Source organism: Spinacia oleracea, chromosome 5 (genome assembly GCF_020520425.1).
Source record: "Spinacia oleracea cultivar Varoflay chromosome 5, BTI_SOV_V1, whole genome shotgun sequence".
NCBI classification, from domain to species: Eukaryota; Viridiplantae; Streptophyta; class Magnoliopsida; order Caryophyllales; family Amaranthaceae; genus Spinacia; species Spinacia oleracea.
Genome location: NC_079491.1, coordinates 29,763,138 through 29,790,433, shown reverse-complemented (window position 1 = coordinate 29,790,433; position 27,296 = coordinate 29,763,138). Strand labels below are relative to the sequence as shown.

The 27,296-nt window shown below is 35.3% G+C and overlaps 2 protein-coding genes across 3 annotated transcripts; both read left to right on the top strand.

Moving 5' to 3' along the window:
• The first annotated feature begins 425 nt into the window (after positions 1-425).
• Positions 426-6,832, top strand: LOC110775266 (serine/threonine-protein kinase Nek5). 2 transcript variants are annotated; one of them, XM_021979873.2, is made up of 15 exons: positions 426-1,011; positions 1,106-1,172; positions 1,261-1,326; positions 1,407-1,453; positions 1,564-1,609; positions 1,712-1,792; positions 1,895-1,937; positions 2,051-2,100; positions 2,431-2,512; positions 2,590-2,639; positions 2,752-2,825; positions 3,332-3,383; positions 3,478-4,098; positions 4,576-5,013; positions 5,104-6,832. In XM_021979873.2, exons 1-15 carry the CDS (start codon positions 914-916, stop codon positions 6,517-6,519), a joined length of 3,231 nt encoding a protein of 1,076 aa, XP_021835565.2. In that variant the 5' UTR covers positions 426-913; the 3' UTR covers positions 6,520-6,832. The 2 variants fall into 2 exon arrangements, with proteins under 2 accessions (XP_021835565.2, XP_021835564.2); XM_021979872.2 differs by having other exon boundaries at positions 428-1,011; positions 4,576-6,832.
• An 18,915-nt stretch (positions 6,833-25,747) lies between these two features.
• Positions 25,748-26,911, top strand: LOC110775263 (NDR1/HIN1-like protein 10). The gene has a single exon (XM_021979869.2). The coding sequence runs from the start codon at positions 25,976-25,978 to the stop codon at positions 26,714-26,716; it is 741 nt and encodes a 246-aa protein (XP_021835561.1). The 5' UTR covers positions 25,748-25,975; the 3' UTR covers positions 26,717-26,911.
• Positions 26,912-27,296: the final 385 nt, after the last annotated feature.

Sequence of the window (27,296 nt, the reverse complement as noted above, 5' to 3'; positions counted from 1 at the left end):
TTTAACCAATTAAATTTATTGGGGTATTTAATCTTTCACACTTTTCCATTGAGACATTAAATGTTTTCCATTTTCTAATGTCAGATTTTTGATAAAAGTGTAAACATTATAAACAAACGTAATTTACTTTGTTTAAATTAAAAAAATAAAGAAATCTCAATACACATTAATTAGTCGTTAAATTGCGTACAAAATAACAAACGTAAAAAATATTTTGGGACGGAAAGAATATTTACTATGTACCACCTTTAAATAAGAATCAGGGTAAATGCTCCTAACCTTTATCAGCATGGGCTTAGATGTTTATGGGGTAAGAAGACTAGAAGAGTGAGCAGGACTTAACAGTAATCCACCTTGGTTAAAGTGTTAACCCGGATTAATTATATAGGGTGCAGTTGAGCTTTAATAAATAAATACACTGGTCTTAAAGTCAGTGAAATAAATAGGAGAGTGAGTTAAAATTCCTGCTTTTTTAATTTGGTTATTATTGGGGATTTTTAATAAGTGAGCTTGAATTGAAGAAAGATAGTCTGTGCTAGGAGAGGACTGAGGAGAGAGAGAAGATCAAAAGAGCAATGAAATGCAAGCACATCCAAGCGCCGAGTCGCAAGATTAATATTGCTAGGGTTGTCTCAACTTCCAATTCAATCTGGAATTTGATAATCGGTTCAGTTATCCATATTAATGTCTGGCATTTGCTATAGCATCCGTTACTGATATCAATTCGATTATTCAACTATTCATACGTTTTCACCTCTTATTCAATCGTTGATCTACAACTTCTTGAATCCTGCTATGGAGTGTGAAATTGCAGTTCTGAAATACAGCAAGAGAAGCTTCAATTGAGTTCATAATTAATGGAGATTTGATTTGATAGAAATCCATTTATATTGATCTTTGGGGATTATTAGTTATGGAATCCAGAATGGATCAATACGAGATCATGGAGCAGATTGGTCGCGGTGCTTTCGGAGCCGCTATTCTTGTCAATCACAAATTAGAGAAGAAGAAGTTTGACTCTTTTCTCTCTCTCTCTTTTTTCCTATTTTCTCTCTTTGGATTTATTTGTTCAATTGCTTAACTTTGACTTTTTGAGTTGATGCAGATATGTGTTGAAGAAGATTAGGCTTGCTCGACAAACGGAGAGATGTCGTCGATCCGCTCATCAAGAAGTTAGTTGCTTGAGTTTATTATGTTTAATTTAATTTCCATGGATTCAATTTTATTCTCTTCTAAATGGTGAGTGGTTGCACTCTATAGATGTCACTCATTGCGCGTATCCAACATCCCTACATTGTTGAATTCAAAGAAGCTTGGGTCGAAAAGGTTGGTCAAGATTAATAGGGTTTTATCATTTTTGTTCTAGGTTTCAAAATTGTTAATTAAGTCTGATTTGGTAAATGCAGGGTTGCTATGTTTGTATTGTCACGGGTTACTGTGAAGGTGGAGATATGTGAGTTTATATGACTGTAATTAGAACTCCTTTTAATCCCATTTTAAGCTTTCGACTTTTACTTAAATTGGGCATGTGTGGTTCTTTCCTGTTGTTTGAATATCTTTCAGGGCTGAGTTTATGAAAAAGGCAAATGGTACTTATTTTCCCGAAGAGGTACAATCGTGATCAAATCCATTAATTTAGATTTGAAATTAGCAGCTCTTAATTCTCAATAATAAAGTTTCTTAATCTTATTTTTTTCTTTCCTTTGTTAAGAAACTCTGCAAGTGGTTCACACAGTTACTGTTGGCCGTTGAATATCTACATTCAAATTATGTCCTCCATCGAGACCTTAAAGTATGTAAATGTACTGCATCACTCAATTTTTTTTTATCTCATTAACCTTGCAGTTGATTGACATGGAATTTCTGCTTATTATACTTACAACCATATTTGCAGTGTTCAAATATATTTCTGACAAAAGACCAGGAGGTCCGCCTTGGTGGGTGCTTTTTAATTGTTACTGACTCAAAATCACTTATTCTGCTTGGTTTTGAGCTTGTATCGTGTACTGTATTTGATTTTTGACGAAAACCATCTCGTCCATGAATGCAGGTGATTTTGGACTGGCTAAAACTCTCAAGGCAGATGATTTAGCTTCTTCTGTAAGTAGCAGAGTAGCACTGGACCTTCAAATTACGATCTTGAAATTCTGTTCAACTACCATTGGTCAGCGATTGTTGCCATGATGTTTATTGCTTTCCCTGCTGTGATGCAAAGTCTGCAAATTTTGTCATTGAGTGCTGGAAATGATGAACTTGCGGGCCAAAGAGAAAATAGCAGTTTCACTTTTATTAATTTCCAATTTCATAGGGGAGATAGAAAATGGGAGTTTTTTCTTGGCCTCACTCTTCAGCATGCATTTTTTGAGCTCTTTTGTTATCACCAGATTACTCGAATGTGAAGCTAATATTCATCATTTTTTTCATTATTAGGTAGTTGGAACTCCAAATTACATGTGTCCTGAACTTCTAGCAGACATACCTTATGGCTTCAAATCTGATATTTGGTCCTTAGGTAAGTGTTATTTTTTTGGACCATACTTGGTTTTCTAGCTATGTATAGTGCGTATTGATTAATATTATTTTGATTAGGTTGCTGTATGTATGAGATGTCAGCTCATCGACCAGCATTTAAAGCTTTTGTGAGTTTCTTTTTCGCTTCTTTGTTTCATATGTTCTTCTGCTAGAATGATTCATCTCAGCTATCCTTTTCTGTTTCATACGTGTAACATAACAATAAACCACTTAATCCAGGATATGGCAGGATTAATTAGCAAGATAAATCGATCGTCTATGGGTCCCCTGCCTTCTTGTTACTCTCCTTCATTGTAAGTCAAGACAAATATTTTTATCTTTTCTAGCTATCGGTCTTGTATGACAATAGGGTTATGTTGATTTTTTATAGTTGTTTGTTGCCGCAAACTCGCCTTTGTTAAGAATAATGCTGGTACAACGTTGTTTTGTCCTCCTCATAAACCATATCATCCCTCATCCCTGCAGGAACTATTTAGAACCACCAAGTTGCAAGACAATCCACTAGTTTTACTTTTTCTTTTGGTCATAGGAATTTGGAGCGTCACAGATTTAAATGTATCTTTTCTGCACGCTCAAAATTTGTGTGCATTTGTAGCCATTGTCAAGTGGAAACTGATGCTTACCCACCTAGCAGCATTCTAACACGGTTGTATGGGAATTTCATTGTTGGTGTTCAGACTTGGGTAGAAATGGTGTCCTATTCTTCTATTCAAAAGCAATTTTATTGTTCTATTCAAAAGCATTGCTGTTCTTCTATTCTACAGCTTTATTTCTTATCTGTGAATCGTTGTATTTGCAGGAAGACTCTAATCAAGGGAATGCTACGCAAAAATCCTGAGCATCGCCCAAGTGTATGGAGCTTTTTTTGTTTTGTATTTTTGGGATAAAATATTATACTTCGTGTTTAACACTGGGAGCTGATTAAAGTTCATTATATTTGAGCAGGCATCCGAGGTTCTTAAACATCCTTACTTACAGCCTTATGTCAGCCAATGCCGGTCCTCCAGTTATCCATCTCTTGGGAAGCCAATGTCTGCAGTTCGTCAAACACGAAAACCCATGATTGAAAGCCAAAATAGTAGCAGTTCTTGCAGTGATAAAGATAGTTCTGTTTCAACAGAGAAGAACATTCCAGTAATGGTTTACTGTGAGAATAAGGCTACTGAGACAGATATTACATCTGAAGATGACGTAGATTACGAGAATCCAGCTCAAAATGATGAAGATCGCTGTGCTGCTGAATGTGTGGTCAGTATGCATGAACAGGCCATGAAACCTGCTAATAGTGAGCCAAAATCCAACAGTGAGGTAAAGCAACCAAAGATCATAAAAAGTATACTAATGACCCTCAAGGAAGGTAAAACTAGAGAGAACAGTTCTCCTATGAGAAGCAACAGAGGAAGAGCTGTGCAAAGAACTAACATTGAAGCATCTCCTAAAATCTCAAGGCCCACCATTGTTCCTCCTACTGTCAAGCCTGGTGCTGATTTCCATGCAGTTGTGTCGGCAAGGACCAGTCCTGATTCTGCAAAAAGAGTTCATGCATCATCTTCTCTAAAACATCAGGTCTAATTTAATTGTTTTGTATAGGGGAAAGTAAGCAAAATAATCTGAACTGTTGACTAAATGAAATTACTAACCTGAACCATACATTATCTGGAAATAACCTAAACTTTCAATGATCATACTAAAATAGCCTACACTCACCTGAAATGGTAATTTCCATAAAATAAGTACTTTCATCTCACCTGGAAAATGAGGAGAAAAAGAAAAGAAAAAACAAATGAGAGAACTAAGACCTGGAAACAGCATATTTTTTTTATGGTGTGTCCATTATCAAATAACACGTGAGTTGCTTTTATTCAATAATTGAAAGTTTAAGGTATTTCGTATATTTATGTAATTTAATTAACACTATTGCTTATTCATTTCTTTTGGCCAGAAGTTTAGTTATTTTAAGCAGTTTTTCCTTCTTTTACAGGATTTATATTACTTGTGTAACTGTATTAATTTGCTAATATTCAGTGGCTGTTGTTTTGGCAGTTGCCGATTGTTGAATCCTCGCCTAAGACTAAGCCCAGACATGAAGTTGTTCCTTCACCTGGACCCACCAAACAATTACCTGAAGAAGGAATTGTTTCTAGGCCAAGGCAAAGAACTCCTCCTTCCAATGTCATACGACGGTCTTCCTTTTCAGGGAAAATAAAGCAAGCAAGTCCTGATGTTACAAACGGTGAGATGGGTCAGGAGTCTGAGAGCATTGGTTTAGTAAGCAAAAACTCCCCAACTCATATTCCACAGGAGGTGAAGCATGAATCAGGGAAGGCACCTCGAAGAGTAACACGAGCTGATAGCAGCAATTCCATATCTTCCTCCGTGTCCATGCAAGCATTTGAACTCTCTGATGATGCAACAACTCCTTTTGAGAGCTTATTGCAGCAGGCTACCCATGATTGTGAGGTAGTGAGCCACACTGAACAGGTTGGTTCTCATCGGCCAAGCAGTGCTTCTGCTTCCATTTCATATTTTGATAAGCCCGAAAATAATACCAGCAATGCAACTTATAATCAGCCTGCAGTGACTGACACTGAACGCTTCGAATTGCAACGCCCCAGCAGTGCTTCTGCATCCATTCTGAACCACCACAAAATGCCTGAAAATAGCTTTAGCAAGGCTACTCATTATCACGACGCAGTGACCCATGCCCAACGGTATGATGTGCCAAGCAGTGCTTCTGCTTCCTGCTTATTCCCTGAGATTCCTGACAACAGCTCAGGTAAGGCTGATTGTGATCATGGGATAGGACACCGTGTTGAGACAGAATCACAGCGCCCAAGCAATGCATCTTCGTCACATATGTATCCTGTGATGCCTGAAAATGTTTCTGGAATATTTCATCGACATGATGACGAAGCTGAATTATGCTTTGTCGAGACATTTTCCTTTTCTTCTGGCTCTCCATCTGGGATAGACAAGAATTTACCAAGAGATAATTATGCACTTAGTAAACCTTCATCATATATAGATGCCCCAGGCTCAGATGGCAACCCCAAATATCAGAATGTTGGTCCTGGTAATGTATGTTCTGAAGCTCAAACATCGTCAAATCGCGCATGTAGGAGTTCTCAGGAAATCTCAGATATGGGTTTTGGGTCTTCTGCTAATATGGGTGGTGAAGCTAATGCAATGATGAAGCACCCATACAGAAGTCCTGAAGAAATGTCGGTATGTAAAGAATACTATTCTCCGAACAGGTCTTGTGGTAGATCTGATCCTATGCAATGCTCAAATCATGTATCTCCATCAAGAGGTGATGACAAGTTCACAGTAAAGGAATTCTTATCCACAGAGGGAGGAGAAAATGCAGTTTCAAATGTATCCAAAAAGAATCTGCAGAAAGATAATGAGAACATCTTGAATAATACATCACCCAAAAATGCTCCTGGTTCGAGTTTGCCTTCAGTTTTTGAAGATGTCGTAAATGTCAATCGGCGTAGTAATTTCCGGGATGGAAATGAGCAGCCATTTAATGAAACTGTTGAGAGACAGATTGATGTTGGCACTCTCGTCAATGTAATGAGGGACGAGAGAGATGAGAGCAACATGAGTTGTTCACATTCTGTGAAACCCTCAAATAGTTCACGGACCGTGACTCCAAGATCAGATTCTCCAATGAGACTAGGTCTTTCAGAACCAACTGTGGCAAACTCAGATATTTTACAGCAAGTAAAGCCTCAGAGTGGTACAAAGGAAGGGGATTCTCCTTTTAAGGAAGTTATGGATGTTAAGTCTTTTAGACAGAGGGCGGAGGCCCTTGAAGGACTACTTGAATTGTCCGCTGAGTTATTGGAGCAAAGTAGACTAGATGAGCTCGCGGTTGTATTAAAGCCCTTTGGCAAAGATAAGGTTTCCCCAAGGGAGACGGCCATTTGGTTGGCTCGGAGTCTTAAAGGCATGATGATTGAGGACTCTTCTCGTACTCCATAACTTTAGTTCCACATTCCTGCTGGTATAGTAATCATTATTCTTGGTCTTTTGTTGTGTTTTTTAGAAGAAAAACAAATTACTTGGAACTTTTGTAGAGATCCTACAAGTTTTCTCTGCCTTTTTTCACCATTCTTTGGATGCAGCATGTTGTTGTACATAATGATGATACGGATTCAATAAGGTTGTGTTTTGTTTCTTTCAACTGTACCAATATGCTGTAATCATGTACTGTATAGCACATATATGAATACCTGGAATATGAATTTATGGAGATTCAAAACTCTGTTTTTAACCAGTTAACTATTTTTATGTTTATGCAAGACCTGTTCTCTTTAGTTCATTGCAAATCAAGAATCATTGATGCATATTAATGTGAACACCGGTGTATGACAATACTAACTATAACCGTGAGTTTTCTCACCAGATTGATTCTACTCAGAAAATATTATAACTAAGAATCAAAATTGATGACCATAAAGAGTCAGGAATTCCAATTAAATTTAGAAATGAAGCAACTAATTCCTTAGATCACTGTCTATTCGACCTTGCATGGCTTCAGGACACCCATCATATGTTCATAACCCCAGCATGAATGCATGATCTTAATACATTAACAGTACAGCGGTAACAGGACATCGGACATGCACAACCTCGTTGGCCCATATGGTACAAAATTAGCCGTCAACATTTCCAGAAAATATGTGGGTGTTTTATGTGACAAAAAAGAAAGGGAAAATTCACAGTTACACCATACAATAGGTTACTTAGGGCACAAATCTGTTTTTGGTACAAAAAAAAAAAGGGGTGTGAAATTCATGGACATTGATTGATGATGCATAAAGAATAACAATCACAATTGAAATTATAATGACCAAATAATACGACGATCAAGAATTATCAAAACTTGGATTAAAGAAAAAGTGATGGAGAATTAAGCAAATTCCGATTACAATAAAGATCACTGGAAACCACCAAAATTCATACAAACCCAAAACAGCAGCCCGTGAAATGGTAAGAACTCAGTCATCAGTCATCACCAAAAACAAGGTAACTAAAATTAACTAGAGAAAATGAAGGGTTATACACATATGAAGAGTAGCAATGGAAAGCGAAGTAGAGGAAGAGAGTATGAGTAAGAACAGTTTCAAGGCAGAGATTTCCCAGTAGACCTTGCAAGGGGTTGGAGCAGCGAGCATTAGGCCAGTAGGAAGACGAACCGCGATTGGGCTGCAGGTCACCATGAGCTCTGCTGGCGAGTAGCGAATCCACCTATAGTCGGCCGTAACCTTGACAGTAAGGTGATCGAGTTGGCCGTTGTGGAGGTCAGAATCCAAAGAAGTGGAGATGAAGTCGTCGGAAACAGGAACAGAGGAAGCGGCAAGAGAGAGTGGAAGCCAGGTGTTGAAGATGGTAGGATTGCTGATTGCAGTTAGGGTAGTCAGTGCAAAAGGAACGAAGAGAAGAGGAGGAAAGGAGGAAGTCGTGATAATAGACTGAGACATTGGCTTCTTTGTAGATGCTTCCTTCATTGGGATTCCCAATCCAGAAGGTAATGTTGAATGAAACACTTGCAGTAGTAGTATTAGTGGTTGTGTTGCTGAGGATCAGTGGGGTTATTATTTGCATGTTTTCGACTTCAAATTCAGGGGATGATGGAAATGTGGTGAATATGGTGATACTCAGTCATGCTATTGTCAGATTTATGATTGCCAAAACAACCTGGATATCGGATTTCCCCATTGATTTCAAGGATGAGCTATGCAATTAACTGGAGATTTTTAAAAGCTGATTGAGTCTGGGTTTCAGGAGAAGAATTTATTAGATTTTTACATTATTTATACACGGGTGAAGTTGAATGGGGTACAATGTATTGGGCTAGGATTCCAAATTAGTTACAATACACCTTATTACAGAGGATTTTAGCTAAATTAACCCTCTAACAAACTCTCTAACAGATTCTGCTGACTAGGATAGTAGGATAATATGCTACTAAAGTTGTAACTAACTCTTTTCCGGCTTTTGCTTTCTTTTATTGCTTGGGCCTGGACCTAGACCTAGACCCGGACATGGGCCTGAACCTGAACCTTAACTTCATCTATCGGTGTATCAACAAAACAAAATTGAGAACTGAATCATGATGCCTTAATGTGTTTTTTTATTAAAAAAAACTAATGTAGTTAGTTCTCGTGAAAGCACAGATTTATTAAATTTTTAAAAGCTGACAACAAAAAAATGAAAAAAATTATTTGAAGTTAGTTCCGTGAAACTCAACTATTTATGTTTTAGTTTTATTAAAAACATAAAACAAAAAACTGTACCAAAGAGGCTTATAGAATTTTAATTTCCAATGAAAATAAAATCGCATTTAGATTCAATAAAACAATAAAAAGAACATGGTCACTTAATTTACCCACAACAAATATTTATAATCTTCATTATTTCCAAGAAAAATTTATTGTACAACTCAACTTTAAAAAGATTAAAAAAAACATGTGAAGTTTTCGAGGGAAAAAAATAATTATGCTTTAATATAATACTCCGTACTACTCTAGTTAACACCCGTGCAATGCAAGATTCCAATAATTATTTTTAAATGTTTGGTTTGTTTTAAATGCTACACTAATGTTGGCTGCATAGGGTAATTTCAAAGTGGATATTAATAAAGAATTTAGATTTCCAATGTCAGCAATTAAAAAGGGGAGTTTATTTAGAAGCACCAACAACAACAAAAACCAAAATAGAGCCACTTCTTAATTTACTCCACAATAAACATTTAAAGTCTTTATTATTTCCAAGGACAATTAATTACTAGTTGTACTTAAGCTTCTTAAAAAGCATGTGGGTTTTTGGAGAGGAAAAAATCGTGCTTTAGTATAAGATATAGACGGTATAACACTTATTAAGTCATGAATTTTGATTACTATTCCCACAATAGTTAAGTTACTGAAATAACCCTAATCCTTCATGCTTTATATTTTGTCTTTTCCTTAAGAACAGGGGATTTATGTTTTTCATGAAGGAAATACGTCCTTGCTATAAGTTTGCATTTAATGCATTTAATGTGAAATCTAATAAATGCGGTTCAGAATTAATTAACCAAGTTAATTATTCAATGAGATCAAGTGATCTAAATGCCTAGCTGGAGGGCGCTTCAGTTCAAGTGGAATTAACATTATTAATGCCACATCTTACTCTTGACTGAACCCGTAGGTTCACACAAATAGTACGTGAACATATCAAGTATTTAGGTGAATGCAATATTCAGTAAATACTATAATATGGATATTAGGAAATGATGGATGTTGATTTCACTAGGAGCTAAACAAACCATCAGAAGACAAAGACGAGAATATTGTCTTAAACGAAGATATTGCCGGAAACAGAAATATGGTTCGTATCGGAAATATAAATGTTACCGGAAATGAAAATATTGTCAGAAACGGAAATATGGTTCATATCGGAAATATAAATATTACCGGAATCGGAGATATTACCGGAAACGGAAATATGGTTCGAATGGGAAAATATTATTGGAAATAGAAATATTGCCGGAAACGGAAATATTATCGAAATAAAAAATATCGTCGGTATCGGAAATATTACCAGAAACGGAAATATTGTTCGAAACGGAAATATTATTGGAATCGGAAAAGTAATCGAAAATGCGAAGCTCGAGGCAAGCCCATGGGCGTGCCACAAGCCAACGCGCAAAGAGCGACAGGCCAGTGCGCAAGTGCAAGCCCATGGGCGTGCCACAAGCCAACGCGCAAAGAGCGACAGGCCAGTGCGCAAGCGCAAGCCCATCGCCCAGCGCTAGCGCCATCACGCACGCGTCTGGCAGGGGCCAGCGCACATTGAGCTAGGCTGTGCACAAGGCTTGGGCGCCAAGTTCACTTGCACAACAAGTAACTTGGGCTACGGGCCATGTGTTGGCCGGCCGTTTGTAACCTAGGGTTTTAGGGAGTTTTCCCTTAAATTTGCTAAACCTAAATTAAGGTTTTGCATCCTAGGATTTTCCTATTTCCTGTATATACATGTCATATGTATATGAAAATACACGTGAGTTTTCACACATTACCTATCACCTAAAAGTGAGATCCCGATAGTCCTAAAACCTTAACCCGAGTTAGACGAATTTAAGGCCAATCCGAACGTGCTGTGGACTTTCTACGGAGACAAGACATTTGGAATCCTAAAATTGTTCTTGTTTGGTTGAGGAGCATCTAGGGAAGGCACGCATCATTAATTGTATGTATACTCAATTATGATAAGTGATTATGTGAATTTTCTTGGATTCTGACAATTATGGTTTTTCCGCATGTGAATAGATTGTTCATAACCTAACCGTGGTATCACGAGCCTCTTGTATAATTGCACAATCAATTAAAACATGGTTTAATTTTTATAATTTCAAGGAGGTAAAGGGGTGAATTCATTTCGTGGTAATTAATTGCAAATTCTAAGCAATTATTTAATTATATGTTTGCTGGAATTTAGGAAGTTGTGTCAATAATGGTAGGAATCTTATGATTTTATAGTGAATTCCGCATGTAAATGAAGTTTTAAAGTTTTGACAAAATTACTACTTTTTGGCCGAACCCCAAATTCCCGAATTCGAAGTCTAACTATGAATTTCCGGAGGTTTTAGTTTTTCGTACACAAAATTATAATTTTTTAATGATGTTAATTAATATTTGTGAATCTTGTGTGTAATTCTTAATTAAATAATTTACCTACTACATATGATTAACAATTTTAAGAATTAAATTAGTTAATTATGCTACCTAATTCGTAATAATAATTAATATGTTCAATTATCTGATAAATTGGATTTTGATTCGATTTTTCATAAATTAAATAAGTAATTTAATTTGGATCTATGTTTAAAAGACCACCTAAAAATTATACTCCCTCCGTCCCAGATTAGTTGTTACACTTTCCTTTTTCGTGCGTCCCAGATTAGTTGTTACACTTCTAAATTAGGAATGACCCCATAATTATTATATTGTCTCTCTCTTCCCACTAAATCTTTTTTTGTCCCCACACCCTCTCTCATTCAATTAAAAAAATGCCCCACTAACTCCTATCACATCTACTTTTTCAATAAAATAATAATTGATAACCACACTACTACTTATCGCATTAAACTGTGTGCCCATGAAAGTGTAACAACTATTCTGGGACAGAGGGAGTAAAAGGTTAAAATTTTCAATTTTTATGAACCCTAGATTTTGTTTTCCCAAAAAATCACGTAATCAAAAATTAATTTATTAATAAATTTTTGATTTTTCGCCTAATATTCATGAAATTTATACGATTTATTTATTTGTCATGAATTTTGAATATTATAAATTTTTTTGATTATTATAAACGATAAGACGGTCATGAACTTTTACACACGAGCTAGACATAAGGTCGAGCAAGTGAAGCACCTACGAGTGCTGCTGTGTTGGTGCGGTCGTGCATCGACAAGCAAGGGAGCTTGTGCCTCACGCGGGACTGATGCAGTGTGCAAGGAGCGCAGGGTCCCCGCGGCATGCGAGCATTGCTTGTGTGCTGTGCGTGCGGCTGTGTGAATGGGTGGGCGAGACGAGAGTAGCGATGGGAGAGCGTCGTTGTGCGAGCGGCACGACGAGCAAGGGAGCTCGTGTGCAAGCTGTAGAGTGCGCGTCTACCCAACGAGCAACAAACAAGCAAGCAATGGCGAGAGACACGTCGAGCGCGTGTGCTTCCCCTGCTCATCTATTGTGCCATCACTAGCGACGTGATAAGCGCAAGTACACATGCGCGTTGTGCGATGGCCTCGTGTCAGCGCGCATGGCACCTATGTTGTTGCTGCTACTTTGTGTCAAGAGAGGCATGGACGCCACGCCCATGTGCTTGCTAGCACATCGTGCATAAGGCACAATGGCCTGGTGCGGTTTAGTTTTTCTATTGAGCGACGAACTTAATTAATTTTATGTTCGTTCTTATAATTTTTCTCGGAATTTATTTTATTATTTTATTTATTATAATTAACTTTATACTAATTATTTAATAAAATTTTAACCTTGAATAACTTATAATTAATTTGATTTAATCAACTAAAAAATATCAAATCTTAGGATTTAAAATAATTATTATATGACTTTTAAATTTTAATTAAATCATGTGGTTTCCGGTTGGACTTGGAAACACAAATTTTTATGTTTAAAGTTAGTAAATCATATAATTCTTAGTTTGAGTGAGAGCTTTTATTCATGTTTGGTTAAAATACTAATTTTATCCTAGATTAATTAGGTCTTACTTTCTTAGGATTAACAACTCGACTAGAACTAATAAGGTCAAATAATTGGGAGATTTTTGAGCCTTAATTAGTTGATGCAAATATTATGTGATGCGTTTTTCTGCTAACTTGCTAAGTGGACCATTCATTGATAAATGAATGGGTGAATGAGATATATTGTATATATATATTGTTTTGCAGGTTGTGGAAAGTGACTAGTATGTCCCAAATAAGATAGAAAATATGGTTTGCGAACCACTAATTTGAATGTAAAATATTGTCTACATCACCATACGTTTTATTTAAATACGGTTTGCGCACCGTTAGCATGTTGTAATAATTAGGATAGTTATTTCAATTTTGCAATTCCTATTTGTTGAAAATGGCGCCTCCCATGTTGAATTTTAGTAAGAAGGTTCAATTTTATTTTCAAGACGGAGTTTAAAGTTGAAGTTTCAAGATAAAGTAGGGCTATACTAGATCACATTTATTTCTTATGCATGATTTAAGATACTTATTGCTTTTAAATATATCTTGAATGATGCATGAGAATGGTTTCAATATGTTGCATGATTAAGGAATTCAGTTCACTTAAAATCTAACCAACGTAATAAACCTTAAGTTCCAAAGCTTAAAATTGAGTTAAAAGGTGTCATTCCAAAATGTTTCGATCAATTAGGGATAGTTTTCCGCCAAAGAGAGGTGTCACTTTATGATCCCAAAGTAGGATGGTACACATTAGTGGTGAGTACATATTTATTTTGGTTGAACTCAACGATATAAGTAAGGAGTCCTATATGTCGTGGCAAATGGGACAAGTTTTCCCATTAAGTTCTTAGACTTACCTATCAACCAAGAGTAGTTTCTAGACTATTAGCAACGGATTTGCTTACCTAAAATGTTTTAGAGTTAAGACAAGCCAAATCATGCGTAACTTTAATAATTTTGAAGGTCTTGGATTCATTTTATTCACACATGCCAGAACTAAATAAAATGCTTAATGACTTGTTTAAATTGCATGTTTTCTTTTCAAGTTATTACTCATGACAAATGTTTAGACCTTGCATGATTCAATGTATGTTTTAATTATTGTCTATAATAAAATATATTTTTTGAAGGTAGCAATAAATTTCCTCAATTGGTAAGTGAATCCAAGAACGATTCACGGAAATGAGAGAAATTGAGCAATTTAAAATATACGTTTCTTATAGAGACTTTTATTGCTATTTTCGACTAGTGAAGTCGAATGGAAAACCAGTTGGTGCTTATTAGTTCAAAAATACAATTTAGTTTTGGAATCATGAAGCACTGAGTTCAAAGACTCAATTTTACCAATGGTTAACAACCAAATACATTTATCCATCTAATTCTCGAATGAGTCGAGCTACTAGACAATGGAATAGATCGATACTCAGAGAACTTTAGAAGCTTTTGGTGAGATCATCTAGTTGAAGCAAATGTTCAACATGAATGAAATGGTAAGAACTTTGTTGAAATGACATTGGACATGTCTAACAAAGTATAGAAGTCAATAATTGAGAAGTCAAATCTTAAGACTATAAGAAAGGGTGGAAGAAATAGGAAAAAAAAGGAACAAGTGAAAGGAATTTTAAAATTCTGTTTCTACCTAAAAGTTTATGTTTAAAGAGAAGTGACCTAGCAATCAAACTAAATTGGTATCATATACCGCTTGAGGTTCTTAGTTCAGTAATAACTAAAATGATGGAAGCTAGCTACACTAATAACCTACCAGTGGGAAATGAATCATGGAATTGCTATATTAGTTGTAGTGTCATCTAGTTTGTTTTACAGTCCTTTCAAGCTCGGAACTTAATGGATATTTAGTTCCATAATCGGCATACTTGAATTTGTGTTTCAAACACATAAAGCCTCAGATTCAAAGTAAGCATAAACAATTTTTTTTTTATTTGAATGAAATGGTCATTTAAGGGCCGAGTCATGTATGTTTGATTAAAACAAACAACTCTTAAACATAAGAACTTTACTAGGTTCAACTCAGTCTCCTGATTTGAGTTCCACGTACTAATATTTGGCATTGTTTTTTAGACTATATCAACAATTTAACATTCTAAAGCTCCATTTTAATTGAATTTTGAAAGTTGATAGATTTCTAGATCATTCAAGACAAGCTAGTCTTACTTGTTGAAAATAACAAAAGAAATGAACTATTGTTAGAACTCTTAGAAAATAGAGTTCAAAGCTAAAGAAAGATTTTATGAATTTATTATTTCATCTGGGTTTGAGTGAATATTGATTTATTTACTCAATGTGATATAAGTTTGAATCTGTTGGCTAGTTCAAAGATTCATAGAGAATTATAAAACCCACTTGGCAAGAGATCATAAGATCTAGATTATGTCACGTCAATGATTACTTAAACCAAGAATGATCGTCAAATGATTATGTGTTGTAATTTTACGATCGAGTTCCACAAGATATGATATGTCTAAATTGGAATTATCGGAGTCAATTGGTACTTGATTCGATCAATGATGAATCATAAAGATTTTTCCTATAATTTCTAAACAAAGTGACCAACTACCATCACACTAAACCAAATTCGTCAAAGCTATTGAAAGATAATTTCAAATTATCTTTTCAGCATATATATCTAAGAGTTCCTAAACTGAGTGGGAGCTAGCTTAGTGTTGGTTATCCAACAAACTAAGGCCCAAGTGTAGATATATTTTTCATTGTGATTTATTCAAATGAGACACAAGGGCATTATTTCTACCACGAATTTTGGGAACAAAATGTTTGTTTGCTCGAAATGGTGTCCTTTTGGAGATTCATTACCAAAATGACACGTGGGAGAAAATAGACCTCGAAGTTTCTTTGAGGCGAACAACAAACATAAACTGGCATTCCGTAGGCTTTTAGAAGTTCTTCATAAAATCCCACACTTAATTCTAAGGACTTTAGAAGTGGCTTTAAAGAATATATCCCAGAAGACTTTATAAGTGTTTCAAGGAGAATAGAATATTCAAAGGACGTTAAAAGTGGCTATTGATATTTTATTATTTGATGTTATATACCCATGTAGGCATAGAGTTCAGGTCACTGAAACTTTGAGATTTTTCTATTCGATAGTGAAGAAACCTACAACTTGCAGTCAAACTATTATCATGAATAGTAATGAGTTGTGACTTTTAAGACAACTATAACGAAACCTAGATTCCCTAAAATGATTAAAGGACATAAATAGACTAAATGCTTTAATGGTTAGAGGCCATGAAATAGACTTAGTGTTTTAATGGCAAAATTGAAATTTTGTTTTGCAAGAAGGGATTTACACCTATTGGTAGCAAATTGGTTTTAAGGATAAAAACCATAAAACATGGAATTGTGTAGTCCCTCAAAGCTATATTAGTTGCTAAAGGTTACAAGAAAAATCACGGCGTTGATTGTGTTGAACCTCATGCATAATCATAATGCTCAAGTCTATGATTAAAGCAATTAATGCATATTGGTAGATATGACAACTGGATGACAAAATGTATTCCTCAATTAAAATTTTGGAAGAAACTATGTACATGACATGTAATAGAATATGTAGATCCAATTAATGCTTAAAATGTGCTACCTTATGAAATCCAAACATGAATGTAAGCAAGAAATTGAGAATTAGAACTGTATTTTAGTTAAATTAATAAGTATTTTAGTTTCATAAAATGTACATGAATCTTATAGATGTATAAGAATTTTAGTGGGAATAAAAATCAATTGGTCCCATGTGTATCACACATATATCTCTATTGTAAAATAACATTCAAATGCTAATGACTTTAGATTTGAAATTATTTATGAATGTTGGACCAAGGTGAAACTTAGTACATATTGGGTATTGAGATATATTTACAAAGATCTAAATATTGTTTTGGATTATGTAATGACATTTATTAAATCAAACATTAAAGACTCAATTGGAGATATTCTACTCATGTGAATAAATATAAGTAATGATTGTTTGCACTATGTATAAGCATTTACTAAGTTAAACATCAAATGATCGACATGAGATTCTTCACCTATATTATATGTCAAGGAATTTAGATGAATTCTGTATCTACAGAAACTAGAACCATTATTGAAGCAAGAAAGACTAGATTAAAAACTAAACACACTCAAAGTTCTTATATATCATCCTATCTCGAAATGAATTCGATGAAAAGATATAAGATTGGAAAAGTATGATAACTAAAACTTTGCAACAAGTGAAATGCAACACTCACATTGTGGCATTGAAAATTAAGCATAGCTTTGAATTCCATTAATATTTTTAAAGATGGTTAGAGGGCCATGGCTGTAAAATATTCGGGTTGAACATTTATCATATGTGAAATTTATTTTCATATTACATTTAATCTTTATTTGGTATTAAATGATGAGTCCTTTTAATTTGAAAATATATTCAAGATAGTCTGTTAGGATCAGTCCTGCTAAGAAATGTCTATCAAGTGAAATTGAATGTCAAATGTTGAAAATGGTCCCTTGTCTTAAGTTTTCTATAAAGGTAGACGCATAGAAAGCATTAGACGACTAGAATGCAAGATGACTAGTTATTCTGTTTCTTGAACTATGTGGACATGGAAATGTCATAATCATTTGCATAAATACTTACTTGAAAATATTAGTATCAGAAAGACCTAAGAACATTTACTGTAAGAGATGTAAAAAGTTTGTCATAAGTTAATTTCATAAAGTTATTAGACACTAATTTTCAATACCTGAGTGATTTGAGAATACTTGTTTGAGAACTAATTACTTTGACGTTGTCAACCGTCGCACCGTAAAAGGATCATATAACGACAACGCTCAGGTAATCGCCTATTAAAAGAATTCTAACCTCGCAAGATTGGGAGTGTCCTACCGCAAATTGGGATGAGATGCCAAAAGTTGTACAAAGACCACTCGGAGAGATAGAAACTGTAAAATACATGGTCGCACTCAGATGGATCATAGGCTATGATCATATTTTTATTTGATCAGTTGAACTCTGACACCGAGAAGTACCTCTGGACATAATAAGAATAACTAGTCTTACCTTATGTTTATGAGCATACATCAAGCGAGAAAGGAATTAGAAAATGCACACTTGTCCCTAAGGACAAGTGGGAGATTGAAGGAAATATTTCCTTGCTCCAAGTTTGCGTTTAATGCATTTAATGTGAATTCTAATAATTGCGGTTCATAATTAATTAATCAAGTTAACTATTCAGTGAGATCAAGTGATCTGAATGCCTAGCTAGAGGCCTCTTCAGTCAAGTGGAATTAATAGTATTATGCCACATCTTACTCTTGACTGAACCCGTAGTGTTACACAAATAGTACGTGAACGGATCAACTAACAATGAAAGTATACCTACTTTCGTGGAGTCATGCAATTTAAATTGTAACGCTCCGACCTCTAATTCAATTATTAAGGCATGATTAGCAGCGGAATTAACCTAATTTGGTCGGGACATTACCAGCCGTAACTCCCTCTTGGGAATTACAAGGCAACCATCAATCATAAGCTATTAAATCCCAAAAGTTATGTAATCATCCTTTATATTACCAACATAAAAGTACATAACTTACTAAGAGTCTTAAATTAAACTATTAAAACATTAAGCATAAACTAGGTGAATATTATTAAAGTGAAATCCTCGCCACTACTCGTTCCCATCGTTCCCAGCAGTACCTAAAACAGAAAACAAAAACGGTGAGCCGAAGACTCAGTAACGAACTATTCTAGCAACGTAAATTCATTTCAATTCATTTTGTTTAATAACACAGGGAGAATAGAATAATGTAAAATATTTTATAAAGTCCTTTATTTAATTCATTCGTAACTTTTGGGTGCACATGTTAGCCGTGTCAAGTATGACATGGTGGAACGTCTTCCACGATGGACCGTTGTCCATAAAACATGGGGCCTTGGCCCGAAAACATGAGAGCCTTGGCTCAATAGGCGGATGCCCCATGGGTACATGCATGACCGAGAATCATAACATTTGAACGTATAATACCAAATGGACTAGGTCTTTCACTTTCCTTTATCATGTTTCGTTTGACTTTACATTTTAGCCTTTTTACTTAAGTTGAAGTAACATAATTCCTTTGGATCATTTGATCAAAATCAAACATCCTTTCTTTCATGGTTTCTTATAAACATCATTTTATAAGAAATTCAATCAATCATAATATAAGGAATAATTCCATCAAATCATATTATAATGGAAATTTTGGTATTTACTACCTTTAAAATACACCACTTTTGTATTTACTACCTTATGAAATTTTTATTTTAAATTACTACCTTAAACTTCCAATTTTTATTTATTTACTACCACTTTATAGTTTTCTCATTTTAAAATTAAGATATCTCTTTCATTTCTTAATCGTTTAAAGTGATTCAAAGTTCATTATTTTCCTTTTTCTATAGGGAATTCATTGAGAACGTCATTTCAAAAAAAAATTATTTCATAATTCATAAGTAGTTTAATATTTTACAAATAATATTTAATTTATTTTACCTTTTACAAAATGTTAAATGAAAGATCCCTATGGAATCCTTACACATAAATAAGAAGAATGGGTTTTGAATCACTTAAAATGATTAAGAAACGAAAGAGATATCTCAATTTTAAAATGAGAAAACTGTAAAATGATAGTGAATACAAAAAAAATGAAACTTTAAGGTAGTAATTTAAAATAAAATTTTCATAAGGTAGTAAATACAAAAGTGGTGTATTTTGAAGGTAGTAAATACCAAAAAATCCTATTATAATAAATAATTCAATCAAATCATATTTCATTTCCCGCAATTCATAAAACATGTTAAAACATTCAGTTCATAAATCAATCATAACGTTGGAATTTTATAATCGCATTTATAAGGGAATTGCAGGTACTAGCAATAGCTGTTACCTAAATTCCGCGTTACGTTAAGCTTTGTCCTTGGTTCGTTCTTTCTGAGCTCCGAGTCCGAATTCTTTCAAAAGATTAAACTATTAAATTAATATATAAAATGATAAATATTGTAAAATTAATATTGAAACGATTAATATTTTCCAAATAATGTTATTAGTTTATAATTTATAAATTAATTAAATATGAAATAACTTAAATAAAACGTATAATTAAATTCAAGTTTTAGGAAAAGTTTTAAATCTAGAATAATCATCAAATTTATTTGTATAACAATATTAGAATAATTAAGTATAATAATTTTACATATTAAGTAAAACACACTGCCTCTGTATTTATTTAAGGGATACACTTGCTTTTTCCGGCCGTATTTATTTAAGAGATACACTTGCCATTTTTAGTAACTTATCAACCCCACCATCTAATTAAATAATCTATCTATACCTTACCCCCACCCCCTAAAATGACATGGTCTCACTTGTATTACTTATTAAAATATCTATCCAACCCCACTTATTTTATTACTTTATTTCATTCAATTATTTTTCTTAATACCCATTTCCGGCCAAGTGTATCCCTTAAATAAATACGGAGGGAGTAGTAGTAAAACATATTAACAATATTAGAATAAAGAAATTTGGGCCAAGATAGGAGTTGGGCTTACTTGGATTGTGGAATAAAACCAAATCTTCACAAAGATCCTAAAAACTCACGCAAGAAAGAAACAGAGAGGAGGGCAGGGGCAGGAGCGACGAAACAGGGGAAGGAGGAAGGGGTGGCGGCTTGGTCGGGGTGGCACAGTGCGCTGCACGGTTCTGCGCGTCGGAGGTGGGCGTTGGAGGTGGTTGCAGTTGTGGTGGATGAGAGGGAGGTTGAGCGCGGAGCCGCGGAGGGAGAGGGAGACAGGGGACTGGCGCGGAGGAGAGGGACGACGAAGGGGGTGGGTGCGTGGTAGTTCTGTGCGGTTGTGGTGGTGTTGGGATGTTAGGGAGGTGTTGGTTGGTCACGATGGTGGTGTTTTTCGGCGAGGCAGATGGTGGTGGTGAGTAATTTGAATTGGAAATTTGAAATTGAAATTGAAGTTGAAGTTGAAATTGATATTGAAATTTATATTGATATCTGAGTTGTGTTTCTTTTGGGATGATTGAGCAGCTATTTATAGTTGTTATGGGGCTCCATGGATGCAACAACTCAGCTTGATACCATTGACAAGTGGAAGAGATTGAATGAAAGAAATTGATGATTAAGATGAGCTATTCTAGTTCTAGATTTCCACATATTCAAGTAGGTTTGATGAGTAAGGCTTGAGTTGCATTGGGGTGATGACAAGTAGATTGAGTTGCCTTGAGGTGGTGACAAGGAGTTTTGACTCCCATGGAAAAAAAATGGCGTGATGAAGAAGGAGAGGGAAGAAAACTGACTTTTGTGTTGTAAAGGCATTATGGTAATTTTTGGAAATTTTCAGAATTTAATTACTATTAACTAAAATTAAAATAATGATTTTGACTAAATTAATTTCGGAAAATAATATTTATAAAGTGCAAGTAATTAAATTTAGTTTCCGAATAAGTCGTTAACGAAAACGTTATTTTAACATCTTTCGAAAATACGAGATTAAATTTTATAATCTGAAAAATAAATCGTGAAGTAATATTAAAAGTTATAAATAAAACTTTTGTTAATTAAATATGAAATTACAAGTTAAAACGAATTTTAAGAGAAAAAAATAATTAAACTTAATTAATTGAGCTTTGAAATTCCGGGGTATTACATAAATATTTTAAGAATAGCACCCTATTCTAGCAAATTCAATCAACTACTTGCGCGATGACATCCTTTACCTGCAATTAGGGTTCTAAGATTGATCAAGACCAACTTTCGTTGCAAACTTAATCACATTCACGAAACACTATTTGTAGTTGAAGAATGATAATAAAACCAACCATATAATAAATGAAATTATTAATTAATCAAGATTGGGGATAAGGGAAATACTTGTGCATCAATCCATTTTAGGGTTCAACCTAACCCTAGAATAAAGAACTACTCATGCACACATGGTAATTGAATAAAAAAATATATTATAAAAGAAAACATGAATAATAAATAGGTAAAGAGAGCAGAAAAAGAATAAATACTTGTAATTCAATTAGTGGTGTTGAAAGCTTGAATTAATTATGTTAGGTTATGAACAATCCAATGTCATGCGGAAAAACCATAAATGCCAGAATTCAAATTAAATGTCCATAATCATTTAGCATAATTTAGTGAACACACTTTGTGATGCGTGTCTTCCCTTGCTGCTCCCGAACCGAACAAGAACAAGTCAGAACGCCAAACGTCGTCCCTCCGTAAATAGTCCACATTACGTTTGGATTCGCCTTAAATCGTACCAACTAGGATATAATATAAGCTTTATGATTTCGAGATCTCACTTTTAGGTGATAGGCAAAGAGTATTGAATTGTATTTTCAATTGATGTTTTTATTCATGACCATAGGCCATGTATTTATAGGAAATGGAAAAACCCTAGGAGCCAAAACCCTAGAACGTTTTAGGAAAGTTTTAGGAATTTACAGAAACCAAAAAAACCAAAAGTACTAGGGTTGGCTGGCTACTTGCAAGGCAAGCAAAACCGACCAGCCTTGATGCACAAGCAAGGCCACGAGGCCTACCTTGTGTGCTGGTCCAAAGAGCGCGGCCATGCTCCATGCGCGCCTTGGGCCTGGCGTGCTACCTTTTGCGCTGGGCCTTGCAGCTTGGCGTGCATTGCTGCATGTTGGGCCTTGCGCCTGGCTTGCTGCGATGCACTTGCGGACTGGCTCGTCGAGTGATGGGCTAGCCCATGTGCTGGCCTGTCGCTTGTCGAGCTTCCGATTTGTTTTTTCGGTTCCGGAATTTATTTCCGTTTCGAACAATATTTACGTTTCGGATAATATTTCCGATTCCGACAATATTTCCAATTTCGACAATATTTCCGATTCCGATAATATTTCTGTTTCCGGAAATATTTCCGATTCCGACAATATTTCTATTTCCGATAATATTTCCGATACAAACCATATTTCCGTTTCCGGCAATATCTTCGACTTCGATAATATTTATATTTCCGTTTATGAACCATATTTCCGTTTCCGGTAATATCTTCATTTCCGGAAAATATTCTTTCTTTGTCTTTTGACAGTTTGTTTAGCTCCCACTGAAACCAAAATCCTTCATTTCCGAATATCCATAATTAGAGTATTTACTGAATATAATATTAACCTAAATTCTTGATCCGTTCACGTACTATTTGTGTGACCATACGGGTTCATTCAAGAGTAAGTTGTGTCATTAATAATATTAATTCCACTTGAACTGAAGCGGCCTCTTGCTAGGCATTCAGATCACTTGATCTCACTGAATAATTAACTTGCTTAATTAATACTGAATCGAATTGATTAGACTTAGAATTAAATGCATTAAATGCAAACTTGGACCAAGGACATTATTTCCTTTAGTCTCCCACTTGCCCTTAGGGAGAAGTGTGCATTTCCTAATTCCTTTGTCGCTCGATGCCTTCTCATGAACATAAGATAAGACTAGTCATCCTTATTACGTTCAGATGTATTTCTCGGTGCCAGAGTTCAATTGGTCAAATAAACAGATAATCATAGCCTATGATTCATCCGAGTACGTCCATGCATTTTACAGTTTCTAGCTCCCCGAGTGGCCTTATACAACTTTTGGCATCTCTTCCCGATTTATGGGAGGACAATCCCAATCTTTTGATCTTGAGTTTAGACTTCGTTTGATAGGTGATTACCCGAGCGCTGCCGTTATAGTATCCTTTTACGGTGCCATGGTTGACAACGTCAAAGTAACCAGTTCTCAAACATGTAAGCCCAAATCACTCAGGTATTGAGGATTAGTGTCTAATAAGATAATGAAATTTACTCATGACAAATTTTCATCTCTTACAGTAAAGTTTCATAGGTCTTGTCCGATACTAGTCTTGTCAAGTAAGTATCTATGCAAATGTTTGCGACATTGCCATGTCTCCATAGTTCAAGAAACAGAACTACTAGTCATCTTGCATTCTAGTCGTCTAGCGTTTCCTATGCGTCCACCTTTATAGAAAACTTCTGACCAGGGACAATTTTCAACTGTTGACATTCAAGTTCCCTTCATCGACGTTTCTTAGTCGCTGGACTGGTCCTGACAGTCTGCCTTGAATGCATTGTCAAATTGAAAGGACTCATCATTTAATACTAAACCAAGATTAAATGGAATATGAAAATAAATTTCATATATGATAAATGTTCAACCCGAGTGTTTTATAACCATGAGCTTTCAACCCATCTTTAAAACAATTAATGGAATTCAAAACTATGTTTGATTTCCAATGCCACAATGTGAGTGTTGCATCTCACTTGTTGCATACGTTTAGTTATCATGCTTTGCCAATCTTAATATCTTTTTCATCGAATGTCTTTCGAGATAGAATGATAAGATATTTTGAGTATGTTTAATTTGTGATCCAGTCTTTCTTGGTTCAATGGTGGTTCTACACATTTTAAAGTGAAGAACCATCAAGTCAGCAGACATGTGATTCACATAAGTTCAGTGAAGAACTCTTTAACATAAACAACTCTAGTGAGTTTACCTCAGGCGGATCGTGTGTCAATTATCACCGACTCAAGATCCACCAAACCTACCCATGACCCACCCAATCTGCCATCTTAGCCATCGTTAGGACTAACGGTCAAGAACAAGGGAGTAATAATAACAATAATTATTATTATTTTTATATAACAATTGTAATAGTAATAGTTTTTGTAATAATTAAAATAGTAATAATAATAATAGTAATGATAATAGAAATAATAATAATAATAACAATAATAATACGGAGTAATAACAATAACAATAATATTAGTAATAAAAATTGTAATAATAAATAAAGATGAACATTATAATATACTACATCGTATTTAAATAGGAGACACACGTGGCTGGGCACGAGTATTAAGGAAGAATTGTTGAATGAAATAAAATATTAAACCAAGTGGGGTTTGGGTAAATATTTTAATCAAATAAATAAGTTGAGAGCATTAAATTTTGTAGGGGTGTAGGGTGGGGGGTTTCTGAAATTAATTGTTTAATGTGGTAGTGGGTCATATGGTAAATTAGATATATTATTTAGTTATATGGTGGGGTTGAAAAGTTACTAAAAATGTAAGTGTGTTTCCTATTTAAATACGGCCGGAAATAGTAAGTGTGTATCCTATGTAAATACAGAGGGAGTAATCTTTAACATTATAATGATACACAAATAATAAAATAAGATCATTAAAGACGAAGATGAACACAATGTCGTTCTTTTGAATGGAACTGAACTGAACAGAATGGAACATAAATTAAGTCCAATAGAACATGACCTTACTCGATAATACTATATGCTACTTTTAAAACGATAATGTATTTAACGTTTGAGAAACGTTACCCAAATGCTACCTCTATCAGTAAAACCCGTTGTTTTTTTTTTTTGTGGACGGGGAAGAACAATATCATTAATAGTCATACACATGAAATCTACAATGATAGTATAGATATGTATACCACAGATTGTTGGGATATCAACCCAAGTCACACATCGAAAGATGAGGAAAAAATTGTCTAGCATATAAATGCTCACTTTCTCCGTGCGGGCTAGGAAGAGGAGGCCTTTTGGGAAGGAGCCCAAAAACAAATCCGTGCGGGCTAGACCCAAAGCGAACAATATCATACTAATGTGAAGTCGTGATGGTGTGTGGCCCGACAAGGTGGGTGATCGGAGCCCAACACAGATTTAAAGAAATTACATAACTACTACTTTATCAAATACAAAACACTCATTAATTTTAAAATTGTTATTTTAATTTAATAAAAAATGAATACACAACCTTAAAAAACTTAAACGCTACCGTCAAATATGCCTATCATATATTCTAATATAAGTATTATCCTAATTAGGCAATTAACCTAAAAAAAGGAATATAATCTCAGGAAAGTAAAGGGGCGGTTGAGTGGCATCTTCGTGTAGCAGAAAAGAAAAAGAAGTGAAAGGCGAAGGACCAAAAGTATCTTGTTGGCATCACGATTTCGACTTCATAGATACGACACACTTTTCTCTCTTCAATCCAATTCCAATTCCAATTCCAATTCCCCCATTTTCATTCCTCACTCCTATCTCCCGCTCCTCAATTCTCTCTCTATCACCACCGTCACTTGTCTCCGATGACCGACCCATCACGTCCTGCCACCGGCTACCCCGCCCCACCCCAAAACGGTTACCCACCACCACCACCACCACAACAGTCCAACTACTATTACCCTAACCACAACCCCAACCCTTATAACTACAACGCGCCGCAGGCATACTACCCAGCAGCACCCCCACGCGCTACCTTCTTCCGCCGGTTCTTCGCGGCACTCATCGCCCTTTTCATAATATTCGGTGTGATCCTCCTCATCGTATGGCTGGTTCTGAGGCCCCGCATTCCATCCTTCACCGTGGATTCCGTGGCTCTTTCCTCTCTGAATGTTTCCTCGTCTCCCTCCCAGATCTCCGGGACTTGGTCACTCCACTTTTCCGTGTCAAACCCTAACCACAAGCTGCGCGTCTACTATGACGAAATCGAGGCCCGTCTGTACTACAGGAGTTCGTTGTTAACTCGGAATCAGTTGGCGCCGTTCGATCAGGATACGAAGAATATAACCACCATGGACGCCAAGCTGGTTGCTTCATCTGCATACATTGAATCGGAATTGGTGAACAGAATAAAGGGAGATCGTTCAACAGGTATGGTGAATTTCGATGTACAAGTGCTGGCTTTAGTGAGGTTTAAGGCTGGGGGTTGGAGAGCTCGAAGACGCATTCTTAGGGTTTTCTGTGATAATTTATCAGTTTCATTTTCATCCAATTCTACCATGGGAACGTTATCCGGTGGGCCCAAGCGATGTTCTGTTGGAATCTGATACTTGTTCTTCCAGGTGATTTCAATCTTTGCTAGGTAATTGGGTTGGCTGTATATGAATTATGAAACAATGATATGACAGACAGAAAACAGAGGCATTTTGATTGTTTTTATTGGCTTTTAGTGTTTCTGTAGATACATGAGGTGGAATTGTGTACAAGTTTTTAATGAATGGTAAATTATGAGTCCATATCAATCCTTAATCTAATGTTCCATTAGTTTCTAATTACCATTGTCGCATGTTTTTTGATGATATAGAAAGTTCATCAAAAGGAAAAAGGAAAGTGTAAGGCTGTCTTTCTTTCTTTCTCTGTTAGTGACTTAGTGGCAATGGCGTCTTTGTCTCGTTGATTCATATTCAATAACTCCATCACATCCCTCAAATTTACTCGATCATAGCCATTGCCGAAGTTCCTTTTCTCACTTAAGCGGATACTCGTATCATCATGCACCATTGCAATATCCTATTTCGTTTGGTAAATGGTAATGGTGGAGTACAGATCACTGTGTTTAGGTTATGCACTTATACTTAAAAAAGAATTCATTTGCAGGGACATAATGGAATGATTATTAATTTGATA

Bases quoted from the DNA above. Each gene is read 5' to 3' on its own strand.
- LOC110775263 (XM_021979869.2), top strand. From the start codon at position 25,976: ATGACCGACCCATCACGTCCTGCCACCGGCTACCCCGCCCCACCCCAA.
- LOC110775266 (XM_021979872.2), top strand. From the start codon at position 914: ATGGAATCCAGAATGGATCAATACGAGATCATGGAGCAGATTGGTCGC. The intron at 1,610-1,711 runs GTACAATCGTGA...TCCTTTGTTAAG, and splicing joins GTACTTATTTTCCCGAAGAG to AAACTCTGCAAGTGGTTCAC. The intron at 1,793-1,894 runs GTATGTAAATGT...CCATATTTGCAG, and splicing joins TCCTCCATCGAGACCTTAAA to TGTTCAAATATATTTCTGAC.